General features: G+C 40.3%; 1 protein-coding gene across 3 annotated transcripts in view; it reads right to left on the reverse strand.

Moving 5' to 3' along the window:
* The window catches only part of LOC126471238 (probable cardiolipin synthase (CMP-forming)), an 88,178-nt gene that overhangs the window by 24,786 nt on the left and 48,452 nt on the right, over window positions 1–14,940 (reverse strand). For all 3 annotated transcript variants that reach the window (XM_050099367.1, XM_050099361.1, XM_050099373.1), the window contains 2 exons: window positions 12,409–12,546; window positions 6,087–6,216 (listed from right to left, as the gene is read on the reverse strand). In XM_050099367.1, coding sequence (XP_049955324.1) covers window positions 6,087–6,216; window positions 12,409–12,546 — 268 coding nt within the window. The remainder of the gene's footprint in view (window positions 1–6,086; window positions 6,217–12,408; window positions 12,547–14,940) is intronic.

The following is a 14,940-nucleotide window of genomic DNA, read 5'->3' on the forward strand; positions in this document are numbered from 1 at the left end:
AAAAAGCAAGAACTTACTAGTTCTATGAAGAATTGAATAACTGGTCAGAAGCTTCAATACAATCTGTTTTGGAGCCTGGGGCTGAAATAGATGACAATAAAGGGAGAGAAGAAATCTTAAATCACACACTTCAAAAATCATTCATGCCAACACTACAATTTCATCATCTAGCTGCTGCATAAATAAATGCCATACATAACCACTTCTCATGCTTAATATCAACTGAAACTGAGACTCTGAAACAAATAAGTGTCAGGTGAAGATGAATGTTGGTCAGGATTTACAGTGATTATGATGCAGTTATTAGCAGTGTATATACTACAATGAAGATCTTGGAAAGGCTAAATCTGTGTGCTGGAATGAGACTCAAAACTGTAGCCTTGTCTTTCCCAAACAATAGACTATTGATTGTAGAACACACGCATGCCTCCACGAATAACTCAAATTTTTAAATTGTCTTTTACTTCCCTCTAAGCTACATGGTTCTAACTTTTAACTATCACTTGCGTCACAAAAATTTTTGAGAGTACCTGGGAAAAGCAAGGACTCAGGTTTGAATCCCAGTCCAACCCAATTTTTACTGGTCACAGATGTTAACTCACTTCATGAACATCTGAAACTCTCATTTACAGTTTGCTATTAATGCAGCAGAATGGAAGTTGACGCAGATGAGTAGGAAAAACAAACCCACAATGTTTGAATATACTATTAGTGGTGTGCTGCTTGACACAGTCATGTCAATTAAACATCTAGGTGCAACATTAGAAAGCAATATGAAGTGGAATGAGCACTTAAGGATGATAGTAAGGAAGGTGAATGGTCAACTTTAATTTATTGGGAGAATTTTAGGAAAGCATAGCTCATCTATAAAGAAGATCTTGTATAGAACACTAATACTAACCATGCTTGAGTATTGCTAAGTGTTTGTGACCCACACACCAAGTTGGATTAAAGGAAGACATCAAAGCAATTCAGAGGTGTGATACTGGGTTTGTTACCGGAAGGTTCAATCAAGACACCAACATAATGGAGATGCTTTATGAATTCAAATGAAAATCCCTAGAGGGAAGACGACGTTTTTGCAAAACACTATTGAAAAAATTTAGAGAATTGGTATTTGGGGTTGACTGCAGAATGATTCCAATGTTGCCTATGTACATTTCACATACTGACTCCGAAGACAAGATAAGAGAAATTACAGCTTGTATGGAGGCATATACACTGTCATTTTTCACTCACTCCACTTGCAAGTGGAACAAGAAAGGAAATGACTAGTAATGGTACAAGATACCTCTCCACTATGCAACATATAATGGTTTGTGGTGTATGTACAAGTATGTAGCTGTAGCTGAAGACAAATGAGACACTCTGCATGAAATTAATATTAATTCACAGGGTTAGCATGTAGATGTCAAGGAAAAGTGCAGTTTACTCAGTTTCTAAGAAGTTTACCCATGTTTCCATGTTTCTTTTGAACAGATGGGTACACTAAGAGAACAATATTGTTAAAAATTGTTGCTGGGTGCTGGAATATATTCTGAGTTGAAGTATCCCACTATGTCAGATTATAGGAGTATACTGAAGAAATTCAAAGGCAAGCTGCAAGATCTACCATTACAGGTGTGCTAGTGCTGTAACAAATATTTCTGAAAAGACCATGCACAGAATCACAGTTTGGGGGGGGGGGCATGGTTTCTATTTGAGCTGGGAACAAAGGGTAAGAAGTTTTTGGTTTAGCCTGGATCAGCAGCCATTTGCACATCCTTTTGAACATCTGTTTTAGTGTAGCTATATTACAGTACATTAATGAAAGTTTGAAAGATGAACTGGGGCTGACTGGGGCTGGTACTCAGGCAAATTATGTGAATGATTTAGTTCATTTTGCAAAAGCTTTTAATTGGGCTCAAATTAATTCTCAGCAAGTGGCACCGTTTGTACATGTACCGTTCTGATGTTAAGTGCAATAACAGGGGAAAAAGCACATTTATTTGGAAGGTTTTGGAAGCGTGCCACTTCTATACTTTAAGCTTGTATGAATCATTTCAAACTTTGCACAAAGGTAGACAAATGATAAAGTAAAAAAACAACTTTTGTCTTTGACGTCTCTGATGTGCACCATGTACAAACTTTGAACTTGTACGAATCAGTTCAAACTTTGTGCAAAAGTGAATAAATGGATGAAGTCAATACAATTATTTTTCCAATAATCTTTATTCATTGATGAGATGCAAAGGTTTAAAGTCGAGCTGAATGTAGCACAAAAAATTCGTTCTTAGTGAACAGAATGGGTGGAAATGGTTTAAGGTGAATAAATAAATAAAGAATGCATTCTTACAATAAAATTGAAAACTCACTTTCAAAACTCTAGTTTCACTTAGATTGTACACGCAAAAAGACATGATTTTTGTGAGGTTTTTATGTGCTCTAGATTTTGTGCGCAATAGACATGTTTTTTTTGTGAGGGTTGTGAAGTGCACCATTTATATACTTTAATTTTGTATGAATTGGTTCAAACTTGGCATGAAGATATAAGTAGATAAAGTCAAAATGAATTTATTTCCAATAATCTTTATCTGTTGTTGAGATTCAGTGGTGTAAATTCAAGCTAAATGGAGCACATAAAATTCGTTCTTACATGAATTGAGTGCACAAAAACAGTTTAAAGTGAAATAAATAAATAAATGCATTATTACTATAAAACAGGACACTATCTTTCAAAAATCCAGCTTCATTTGGACTTTATGCACAAAAAATACATTTTTTGTGAGGTTTTTTTTTACACACACCACTTCTATGTTTCAAATTTATGCAAACTGGTTCAATTTTGTAAGAAGCTAGACAAATACATGTGATTAATTGTAGCCCAGTTGTTTTGTATACCAGATCACCCACTGTCAAGTCAACAAAAATGTACACAGATTGACAAGCTATGGTGATCTAATGTCAAAATTATGATAGAGTGAAAGTTGGGAACCATAATGAAAAATGCTCCTCTCATAGCCAAAAAAAGAAAAATATGTCCTGGACAGAGTTAGGGATCTACGGGATGGTTTGAAAAGTTTTTGGACAGAATAGAAAAAAAGTACTTACATCAATGAAACTTTTTTATTTTCAATGTAGTCTCCTTGTAGATTAATGCACTTGGTCCAACAATGTTCCAGTGCCTTGATCCCATCTCAAAAATGAGTTTCCTCCAGGACTGCAAAATAGTTGTCAATTACATCTATCAAGTCTTCGTTTGAAGTGACTCTTCATCCGCCAATAAAAAGTTTCAGTTTTGGGGAGATATGGAAGTCTGACGGAGCCATATCAGGTGAATAAGGTGGGAGTGGCAACTATTCATATCTTAGTTCATGTAATTTTGCCATGGCGACAGCACGTGTGCAGGCATTGGAGGATGACTTTCTTCCTTGGTAAACCTGGCCTTTTCTCGCATATCTTTTGTTGCAATTTGTCCAGAAGGTTAGCATAGTATTCTCCAGAAATTGTTTGCACAGTGGGTAGATAATCTACAAACAGAATCCCCTTCACACCAGACAACACTGATGCCATGACCTTTTCCGCCAAAGGGATTGTCTTTGCTTTCTTTGGTGGCACAGAATCAGCATGTTTCCACTGCTTTGACTGTTGTTTAGTCTCTGGAATACAGTAGTGGTCCCAAGTTTCATCTGTGGTCACAAACCTGAGCAAAAAGTCTTGTTCATTTCTCCTAAAATGGGTCAAACTTTGTACGGAAATGTACATTCTTGTGTGCATTTTTGAGCCAACATCATGAGTTGCGGCACCCATCTTGCAGATATTTTTTTTCGTTTTTAATTCTTCAATTAAAATGTGGTATGCCCTTTCAGACAACATCTGGCAAGCATGAGCAATTTCATGCACTTTCAATCAGCAATCCTTCATGACTATTTTGTGCACGTTTGCAATGATTTCTGGAGTAGTGACACATCTTGGCCAACCACTGCACAAATCATCTAAGCTCTCCCGACCAATTTTAAATTCATTTGTCCACTTGGCGACAGTTGAATATGAAGGAGCAGAGTCCCCAAGTGTATTCCAGAAATCAGCATGTCCTTTGCTTTCGTACCTTTCTTTAGGAAGTACTTTATCACTGCTCGAATCTCGATTTTTTCCATCCTCACAAATCACTATGCAGGAACACCAGAGCCACATCATCACCACAGCTCTCTTCCAAGAGGACTGACACGGCATGTGTTTACAGGCAACAGTCCAATGAACATCACGTGAACAACTCGTTGTTCTAGTACTGATCTCTTGTGGTGATTCCGAACTTTTCAAACCACCCTCGTAAAAGAAAGGAACTAGCATTTTGATTTATCTGGAACTTTCAAAGACATTTAAATTAAAACATCTTGACATATTCATGCTGTTTTACTAGATTTCCAATGTGAGGTCTCTTAGCTGCAAGGTGTTAGCACACCTGCATCTTGCAATTTATTGGCTAAAGACCCTAAACCGATACCCAAAATTCAGAAGATTCACCAGCATTAGTAAACAATACACACCCTAAGAAGAAGAAGGTGGAGGAGGAGGAGGAGGAGGAGGAGGAGGAGGGGCGGGGAGGGGGGTCGGGGGATGATCCACCATGAAGGAATTACCCAAATGTGGCAGAAACCGGTAGTGTGACGTATATGTACAGGCAAACAAATGAGAACAATTTCACAAAAAAATGAATGATTTATTCAAGAGAAACAGCTTCGCAAACTGGACAAGTTGCTAATGCATTGGTCAATCGCTTGCCTTTGTGCAAGCAATTATTCTGCTTGGCATTGATTGACAGAATTCTTGCACGTCTTCCTGACGCATATTGTCCCAAATACTGTTCCACTAGTGCCTTAGATCATCAGGATCCCAAGATGGCTGGATGGTCCTGCCCATAGAGCTCCCAACATTCTCAACTGGGGAGAGGTCCGGTGACCTTGCTGGCTAAAGTAGGGTTTGGCAAGCATGAAGACAAGCAGTAAAAACTCTTGCCACGTGTGGGTGGGCATTATCCTGCTGAAATGTAAGGCCAGGATGTCTTGCTACAAAAGGCAACAGAACTAGATGTACAGTATTGTTGACATAACTCTGTGTTGTAAGGGTGCCACAGATGACAACCAACGTGGTCCTGCTATGATGTGAAATGGCACCCCTGTCCTCGTCATCGGACCATATGGCAGGCAACAGTCAGGTTGGCACCCCATCGTTCTCAGGGGCGTCTCCAAACACATCTTTGGCCTGGGATCTCATTGACTGGAGCAGAACTGTCTTCAGATATGAGTCCTGCTTCAAACTGAGCCATGATGACCAGTGAAGATGTGTCTGGATACGGTAGCCAGAGACAGTGGTCATGTGTGTGTGAGCTGCATTTGCGTGAAAGTGTATTTTGTATGTTGTCTATTTCAGAAGGCCTTCTGGCCAAAAGCTTACATGTTTGGTAGTCCTTTTGTTGTGCCAGTCTGCGACTCAGCATCTCTGCTATATGGTGAGTAGCAATCTATCTTTTTCATAACATTGTCAAAGGAATATAATACTTTATAATTCTGTTTATGATGAAGTCACTAGAGATTGAGCAAAACTCAAATTGTGGAAGGGTACAGAATGGAACTGGTTATCCCCTAAATTATTCTGATACGATGTTTGATCATACCTGGAATCTTCTTCTTTTCTGTTCTGTCCTCTCTCTCTCTCACACTCACTCACTCACTCTCTCTCTCTCTCTCTCTCTCTCTCTCTCTCTCTCTCTCTCTCTCTCTCTCTCAAATACCTTATTCATAATAATAAAATGGCTCTGAGCACTATGGGACTTAACATCTGAGGGCATCAGTCCCCTAGAACTTAGAACTACTTAAACCTAAGGACATCACACACTTCCATGCCTGAGGTAGGATTCGAACCTGTGACCGTAGCGGTCGTGCGGTTCCAGACTGAAGCGCCTAGAACTGCTTGGCCACACTGGCCGGCCATAATAATAAAAATGATGGTAGTCCATCAATAAATAAGTAAAATAAAAGATATTTAGCACAGTGTCAAAAGTGACAAATTATGGATTATGGAGCTTTATCTTGTTTTTCATTACTTACTTGGAATGTATCCAGCATATGTAAGTGTTAGAAACAAACATGCTATGAGGACTTTGTCTGCCAAGGGATCAAGAAAACTCCCAAATTTTGACGACTGACTTGGGTATGTCCGAGCTATCCAGCCATCAACCTGAACAAAATAGGTATAAAAATTATTTGCATTGCCTCAAAGAATGTTAAAGGATGTATTAAGTATTTCTTAACATCAGAAATTCTCTCTGAAATGCTCATCACTTTCCTTTCTCAAGTACAGTATGTGTGCACAAGACGACTGGTCACTAAGCCAGGCTTTTAAGCAATTATCATATGAGTTTATCGTCATCCCAAGTCAACTTGAGATACAAATATGTTAGCATTTTTCTTTAAGGTCAAAAATCACAAGGAGGACTTATGAACTGAGACGAATTGGTTTTTTTGTCAGTTTCAAAATGTGATTCTTGAAGTTTTCCCAGCATACTGAATGTTTGATGAGGTTTCAGGATTGCAGCCAAATCACATTGACTTCTTGCCATTATATTTCGGCTGGCAATCATCCAGCTATCTTCAGGTGAGTGCCCGTCACTGGAGAGTGCACAAAAGCTTTATAGCAAAAGCTTGGCGTGAAAACGCGTGTGCATGCATAAAGGTGAAAACTACATGTCCACCCTCTGTCAGAATACGCACTTGTGTCGCTAAAAACAGACGTCAGATGTCGCCAGACATGTCATTATGAATAAACTGTCTTCTCTCAGAAGAAATTAGAGAGATCACCACGACCCAAGCCTTGTCCAGTTGACAACCGCCATCACGATTTATAAGATTTTGTGCTAGATGTATCTCTGAAGAATGTTTAATTACTGAATCCCAAAAAGTTTTCACTGGGGCCAAGATTTTTGTGGCAGAAAAATCCATATCATGTCCTGTGGTGATGCAGCGCGCAGCTACGGATGACTTACTGGGCTGTGAAAGGCGAGTGTGGTGCTCATGTTCAATGCACCTTTCATGTACTGTGTGTGTCGTCTGACGGATGTAAGCTCTGCCACACTGACAAGGAATTTGGTAGATCCTGGTCTTCCGCAGACCCAAATTGTCCTGTACCATCTTCGGGGAGGTGATGGCATTACAAATCCAGAGGTTGGACAAGCTACGCAATAAGCGAGCGAGACTGTTAAGTTCTCTGGGTTTTTTACTGAAGTGTCAGGACAATCACCTTATTCCAAAGTTTGCCAGAGTGAGACATTTTATCCAGACTGCACGATGAAAGGCAAGCTTAGCACTAATGAAGGAGAGGATCCGGTTTACTCGCCATGAACCGGATATGATATCGAAACAGCTGTTTCATCTGCATATAGAGATTGCATCTAGCCTGCCGTCACTCTCCTTGACATGGGTCGACGGCGTGTCTTGGGCAAAATCAGACTGGGTCCATAGAGAGTTTACATGAAGACAGTTTTCGAAGTTCGTCTTTTGCAGCCCAGTAAGTCAGCCATAGCTGAGCACTGCATTACCACAGGACACAATATTAATTTTTGCCACAAAAATCTTGACCCCCAGCGAAAACTTTTTGGGTTTCAGTAATTAAAGAATCTGTGGAGATACACCTAGCACAAAATCTTATAAATCGTGATGCCATTTTCAACTGGACAATGCTTGGGACCCAGTGATCTCTCTAATTTCTTCTGAGAGAAGACAGTTTATCCATAATGACACATCTGGCGACATTTGACGTCTGTTTTTAGCTAAGCAAGTGCGCATTCCGACAGAGGCTGGATAAGTAGTTTTCACCTTAACGCATGCGTCTGTGCACCACAGATAGAACAGTATTTCCAGAGGGGGCGGATTTCGATAGAGGACACTCCTTTGATGGTCGCCAATGCGCATGCATTTTTGTGCCAATTTTTTGCTATAAAGCTGACACCAGGAACTTGCAGTCTCCAGTAACAGACACTCACCTGAAGATGGCTGGATGATTGCCAGCTGAAATATCGTGGTAAGAAGTCAACGTGATTCGGCTGCAATCATGAAACCTCATAGAACAGTTTCAAAATTTGTTTTGTGTGATTTTATACAATGGCAACATTAACTTGCCTGCAAAGTCTGAAATATTGAGGTTACCAGTTTCACTAGGGAGATCTAAAAGGTCACATCATTTTTGTTTGTTCTTGATCTGGACATCAAGGATTTTATCAGAAGAAAGTTAATTCGTACTTGATGGTTATTATATGCTCTGCAAGCCATTTTGCCCACTATAACCCAACATGTGTTTTATTTGTAAGAAATTCCAGAGATATCTTTTGGTATGATATTTTATTTTGCCAAGCTGAATTACTATAGCTGTCCTTACTACCATAAAATACATTTGCACATTTGATTAAGATACTGACATTTACAAACTCTTTGCATAAGCAATATTTTATTAGGTATGTAAATACTGTGCAATCATAGTATGTACCATTTTGCATTTTCCTGAATTTGGTACCCACATTTACATATTTTACACTATCAATTATAACAGTTGCAGCACAATATTTCCTCTGGGACATCTGTCTCACTATCTTTTTCACCATCAGTATAACCACTTCAGTTTTGTGACTGTGGTATGTAATATTCATCTCAATTCAATATGCTGAAAGGAGTTTACTCTGTTAATTCTTATCTATAATACACATTGTGTCTCAGCATAATCATCATTGAGTATATAATTTTGAACACATACAAGGGGAATATAAGGAACAATGCTTGGTGCTGCAAGAATGCTAAAATACAAATTATTTTTATGAAAACAATGACTGATCCATTCCCTAGCAGGTGTGTTCATCTCCACCCTCACCTACTCACTCTCTGTAATGTTAAATTTGTGGGTGCAGAAAGTCCAAAAGACTGAACTTTCACCAGGATATCTCAGATATCATACACAGATTTGAGGATTTTCAAACAAAATTCTAAAATACTGAACTGGAGCACACATGAGAAGAGAAAAAATTGATCAGAAATTATATCCCAGCTTCTTGGATGACAATGTACAGTATCTCAAGAGTACCAGCAAACTGTACATAATTAGTTCAAATATACTAAATAAGGAATTATAATTTCTTTGATACATTTTGCAATCGAATGACAAGTGACAATATAAAACAGTAATGTTTGAATAACAAATTAGCCTGTATGTTTTTGTGCCAAGCAAGCTATGGATAAACATACTCTGTATAAAATAACTGAAAAGCAAGCAATGAAATACTTTTTGCTGTACTACACCACACAAGCACAAATTTTCGATGCAAAGAGTTGCATTTGCTTTACTTTAACATACACAGCAACATAATATTCAATAAATGTTATACCTGTAACCAAACCAATGTGTTTTCTCCCCAAAAGTAGTGCCTCCATCATAGAAAATAATTACGTCTGCCATGCAATTCTGTAATGCATATTGATGAAGACACCCAAACATGTTAATGTTATGAATGAATACAGAAAAACAGAAACTGCATCAAAGAAGCTTCAGCTTAGAATCTGTAATAGCACTGCCTGACATTACTATGAAAACCAAATAGCTGGCACAACATTACTGTTGCCTGCTGTCTTGCCCCTACTCAGATGATCTGGTCATCAGGAAATAAACAAACAAGATCGAGCCCCATTTGCTTGTGTGTAACTCACTTTTATATAAGTGGCAACAACTCAGGACCTGTGATATTTTCCAACAGGACTTTGAAAGTTTTTTTAATTGGGAAAAAGTGCTGGTTTTTCAATCACGATACACTTACGACAACTAATAATATAAAACCATACAGGAGCTAATGACAGCTGTGCTACAGGCACTGCAAGTGTTAGTGAATGTAGCATGAATGTCTCCTGCACCACTCATGTTTATGACTTTCCTACCATTTAATGAACCGAGAGAGAAATGGGACACTTAAAGCCGACACTTGCAGTGACATGTTACGGCTTACCAAATTTCTGACATAGAAAGACAAAAGACCACGTTTTTGTCAGGAGCACCCAAACTGTATCTCAAATACAGAAACCAGGGCTAGAAGAACTCTAGCACAACTTGAGTGCCCTAGAAATTTTGTGTTATTACAAGAACAGTTTCTGAGGGACAAATATTATTGCAGCCATGTTAGAATTCTGGCAGCAGAAAAATTGTCCCAATCAAACTTATGTGGACTGGGGAACTGACATGCAAGGTTTAAATAGGAATTGCAATTTCAAATGTTTACACAGGCAGAATTATGTGGACTCTCTGACCAGGGACAGTTCAGTGTCTTGCCCCCAACTTGGAAGTGAGAAACTACGTACTGTCAGCACCAGATCCTTCTCTGGGGGGAAGTAATGAGAATACCTCAAGCTTATGAAACTGTCCATGTAGCCCACAGTTTATTTATGATGGAGGATGATGATGTAGCAATCAGCTCTCTGACACTGGTCATGCAGGATATCACTCTACCTCCAGCAAGATCCTCACTTGCTACACAGACTGTACAACCTTGTAAACTATTACGCCAGTGGTGGCAGGCCACATCAGTAGCAGTGCCGGTAACCATATTTTAAATGTTGCTTCCTTCGCCAAGTATGCAGCAAGTGCCACCATTGGTACACACAAAGCCACAGGTGCAGGAAGAAGAGGCACTTGTGAGAGGTACGTTATAGCAGTTCCAATGCAGATACATCACAACCTATAGAAGTGTACCAGGTGAGTGATAAATCTACAGAACTGTGAATTTCTAAGGATGCAAATGTCATTACATGTATTCAATGGCAAACACCCTTTGAAATTACTTCTGCATCCTTGCTAAAACAATCTTCTTGTTTCAGTTTAGGGGCACCGCCCTTACAGGTATCTGAGATGAATCTGTGAGCCAATGGATGCCATCAAATGTGCTCTTGTTAGGAAAAGTTCCTTTTTACTTGATTACAACAAAGTACAGGAATTTTCTTGTGGTAGCTGATCCCACAGTGGACCACATTTTGGGACAGACTCTTTTTGTATTTCCGGATTCACGAAACAGGAACAGAACTAAAATTCAACCTGCACAAGTGTTCTTTCAGGCAACTGGCCACGGCAGATTTGGGTTCAGCCTCTCAGCGAGGGACTCGAACAGGCAGAGGATTGTGTTGTGGCCACCACCTACATGGAAATGATGTGTGAAACAGCACCTAATGCCTCCTGTGGTTTTCTAGCAACTTACAGGACCAATGCAGGTGAGGACTACAGCCCAGTAGAGCAGTTTCACAGCTGCCCTCATCACACCCACTTCAACATGCTGCGCCCCCTGTCAACATCCATAATCTGTGACGCCACTCGTTTCTGGGTGAGTACTCTCAGTGGGAGCCCGTGAGTTTGGACACTACCAAACTGGGATCCGCAGGACATTCTCCATCTGCCACAGGTCCATGAAGTACAACATGGCCTCCACCCACAGACCTTTGCAACACCACCAACACCTCCTTCAGACCATGCATCACCTGCATTCTTCTCCATTGTGATCACTGTTGGGGGAAGGGGGAGGGAAGGAGATGTAGTGGCATTACCCGACATTACTATGAAAACCAAGTAGCTGGCACAACATTCTTGTCAATTGCTGTGGCACCACTCGTTAGACAGTGCTTGTTATCAAAAGCACGCTCTGACAAGACCGAGCAAGAATCCAGCCTATAAGCTGTACCAGGGCCAGCCTGAAGCAGTTGCGATGTGCTTTGTGCAGAGTGCATTAGTGTGCTACCAGTTTATTTTAGGTGCTGCTGCTGCTATTGTGGACTCTGTTTGACACAGGTGGATGTTGGATATGGCATGGACTATAGTTTGCTTTTGAATATGGACTTAAGTTAACTTGCACTGTTTTCGAGAAACATCCTATGCATACATCTCTTGTAAATAAAATGAGGTGAGAAAAAGATACCAACAGACGTGCAATACATCCTAAACACGCAAAACATCACTCTGGCTCTTTAGCTTATGCTGTCACAGAAACCTCATATGGAAACTTCAGCTGGAAAGTAATGCAGTTGGTTAATACACTTTCCAAGGATGTATAAATGGTTATGTAACAATCCCGTAATAATAGTTTGACTACTATCAAATTAAAATGGACTATGGAATATAACTATTTGTTATGAAGCTACCCTCCTAAAAATACCTGTAAACTTAATAAATCAAATTACAGAGGCAGTAGTTGACCATATTTTTATTCTTTCATTAATCACATTTAGCTACAGTTCCTACAAGAAGGTAGTTTCTTGAACATTAATTGGTTTGTTACATGCACAATTTAAGAAGAATTCTAATAAACTAATATCATATTTCAAGTTAAAAGACAAATATAAAGCAATTATATCTTACCAGGTCAGTAACTCCAGCAAATGCAAAAATAGCTACAGCAAGATGAAATTCTGATTGTAGAACAAGATATCCCAAATATGGTGCAGCTGCAATGCGGAATAGGCAGAGTAAATTTGGTATTGTGAGAACATTTTCCTTCTGTAAAAACATTAAGTTACTTTTCAGAAGCATAACATAAATTTACAAACCATAAGATGTCATTACAACAAATTAAATTAAGCAAAAATTTCAGCATATAGAAAATCAGGATTCTAGAAACATAGACTACAGCTGCAATAATGTAAAATAAAAATGTAGAGGAACAGCAAAATACGCTGCAGGTATGAGGAAACCAAAATGAAAGGAAAAACTCTATGGAACGAGGTTACTGTTAAAGCAAAGTAAAAGTTTAAGTTAACAAATAGAAAAATGGTAAATTAAACAAAACAATTGGAAAATGTCTCCAGGAGGACAAAAGATGGTATAACAAAACTTTGGTAATAGAAACAAATGAAAACAGAACAGAAACCTGTCTGGAAAGAAGGATCAATCCCCACAGCTATTATGTCAGTATAAAAAAAATAAATAAATAAATCAATAAAAATTATATATATATATATATATATAAAAAACAAAGATGATGAGACTTACCAAACAAAAGCGCTGGCAGGTCGATAGACACACAAACAAACACAAACATACACACAAAATTCAAGCTTTCGCAACAAACGGTTGCTTCATCAGGAAAGAGGGAAGGAGAGGGAAAGGCGAAAGGATGTGGCTTTTAAGGGAGAGGGTAAGGAGTCATTCCAATTCCGGGAGCGGAAAGACTTACCTTAGGGGGAAAAAGGGGCAGGTATACACTCGCACACACACACATATCCATCCACACATACACAGACACAAGCAGACATTTGTAAAGGCAAAGAGTTTGGGCAGAGATGTCAGTCGAGGCAGAAGTAAAGAGGCAAAGATGTTGTTGAAAGACAGGTGAGGTATGAGTGGCGGCAACTTGAAATTAGCGGAGGTTGAGGCCTGGCGGATAACGAGAAGAGAGGCTATACTGAAGGGCAAGTTCCCATCTCCGGAGTTCTGACAGGTTGGTGTTAGTGGGAAGTATCCAGATAACCCGGACGGTGTAACACTGTGCCAAGATGTGCTGGCCATGCACCAAGGCATGTTTAGTCACAGGGTGATCCTCATTACCAACAAACACTGTCTGCCTGTGTCCATTCATGCGAATGGACAGTTTGTTGCTGGTCATTCCCACATAGAAAGCTTCACAGTGTAGGCAGGTCAGTTGGTAAATCACGTGGGTGCTTTCACACGTGGCTCTGCCTTTGATCGTGTACACCTTCCGGGTTACAGGACTGGAGTAGGTGGTGGTGGGAGGGTGCATGGGACAGGTTTTACACTGGGGGCGGTTACAAGGGTAGGAGCCAGAGAGTAGGGAAGGTGGTTTGGGGATTTCATAGGGATGAACTATAAGGTTACGAAGGTTAGGTGGACGGCGGAAAGACACTCTTGGTGGAGTGGGGAGGATTTCATGAAGGATGGATCTCATTTCAGGGCAGGATTTGAAGAAGTCGTATCCCTGCTGGAGAGCCACATTCAGAGTCTGATCCAGTCCCGGAAAGTATCCTGTCACAAGTGGGGCACTTTTGGGGTTCTTCTGTGGGAGGTACTGGGTTTGAAGGGATGAGGAAGTGGCCCTGGTTATTTGCTTCTGTACCAGGTCGGGAGGGTAGTTGTGGGATGCGAAAGCTGTTTTCAGGTTGTTGGTGTAATGCTTCAGAGATTCCGGACTGGAGCAGATTCATTTGCCACAGAGACCTAGGCTGTAGGGAAGGGACCGTTTGATGTGGAATGGGTGGCAGCTGTCATAATGGAGGTAGTGTTCCTTGTTGGTGGGTTTGATGTGGACGGACGTGTGAAGCTGGCCATTGGACAGATGGAGGTCAATGTCAAGGAAAGTGGCATGGGATTTAGAGTAGGACCAGGTGAATCTGATGGAACCAAAGGAGTTGAGGTTGGAGAGGAAATTCTGGAGTTCTTCTTCACTGTGAGTCCAGATCATGAAGATGTCATCAATAAATCTGTACCAAACTTTGGGTTTGCAGCCCTGGGTAACCAAGAAGGCTTCCTCTAAGCGACCCATGAATAGGTTGGCGTACGAGGGGGCCATCCTGGTACCCATGGCTGTTCCCTTTAATTGTTGGTATGTCTGGCCTTCAAAAGTGAAGAAGTTGTGGGTCAGAATGAAGCTGGCTAAGGTAATGAGGAAAGAGGTTTTAGGTAGGGTGGCAGGTGATCGGCGTGAAAGGAAGTGCTCCATCGCAGCGAGGCCCTGGACGTGCGGAATATTTGTGTATAAGGAAGTGGCATCAATGGTTACAAGGATAGTTTCTGGGGGTAACAGACTGGGTAAGGATTCCAGGCGTTCGAGAAAGTGATTGGTGTCTTTGATGAAGGATGGGAGACTGCATGTAATGGGTTGAAGGTGTTGATCTACGTAGGCAGAGATACGTTCTATGGGGGCTTGGTAACCAGCTA

Source organism: Schistocerca serialis, chromosome 1, assembly GCF_023864345.2.
Source record: "Schistocerca serialis cubense isolate TAMUIC-IGC-003099 chromosome 1, iqSchSeri2.2, whole genome shotgun sequence".
In the NCBI taxonomy this organism is placed as follows: domain Eukaryota; kingdom Metazoa; phylum Arthropoda; class Insecta; order Orthoptera; family Acrididae; genus Schistocerca; species Schistocerca serialis.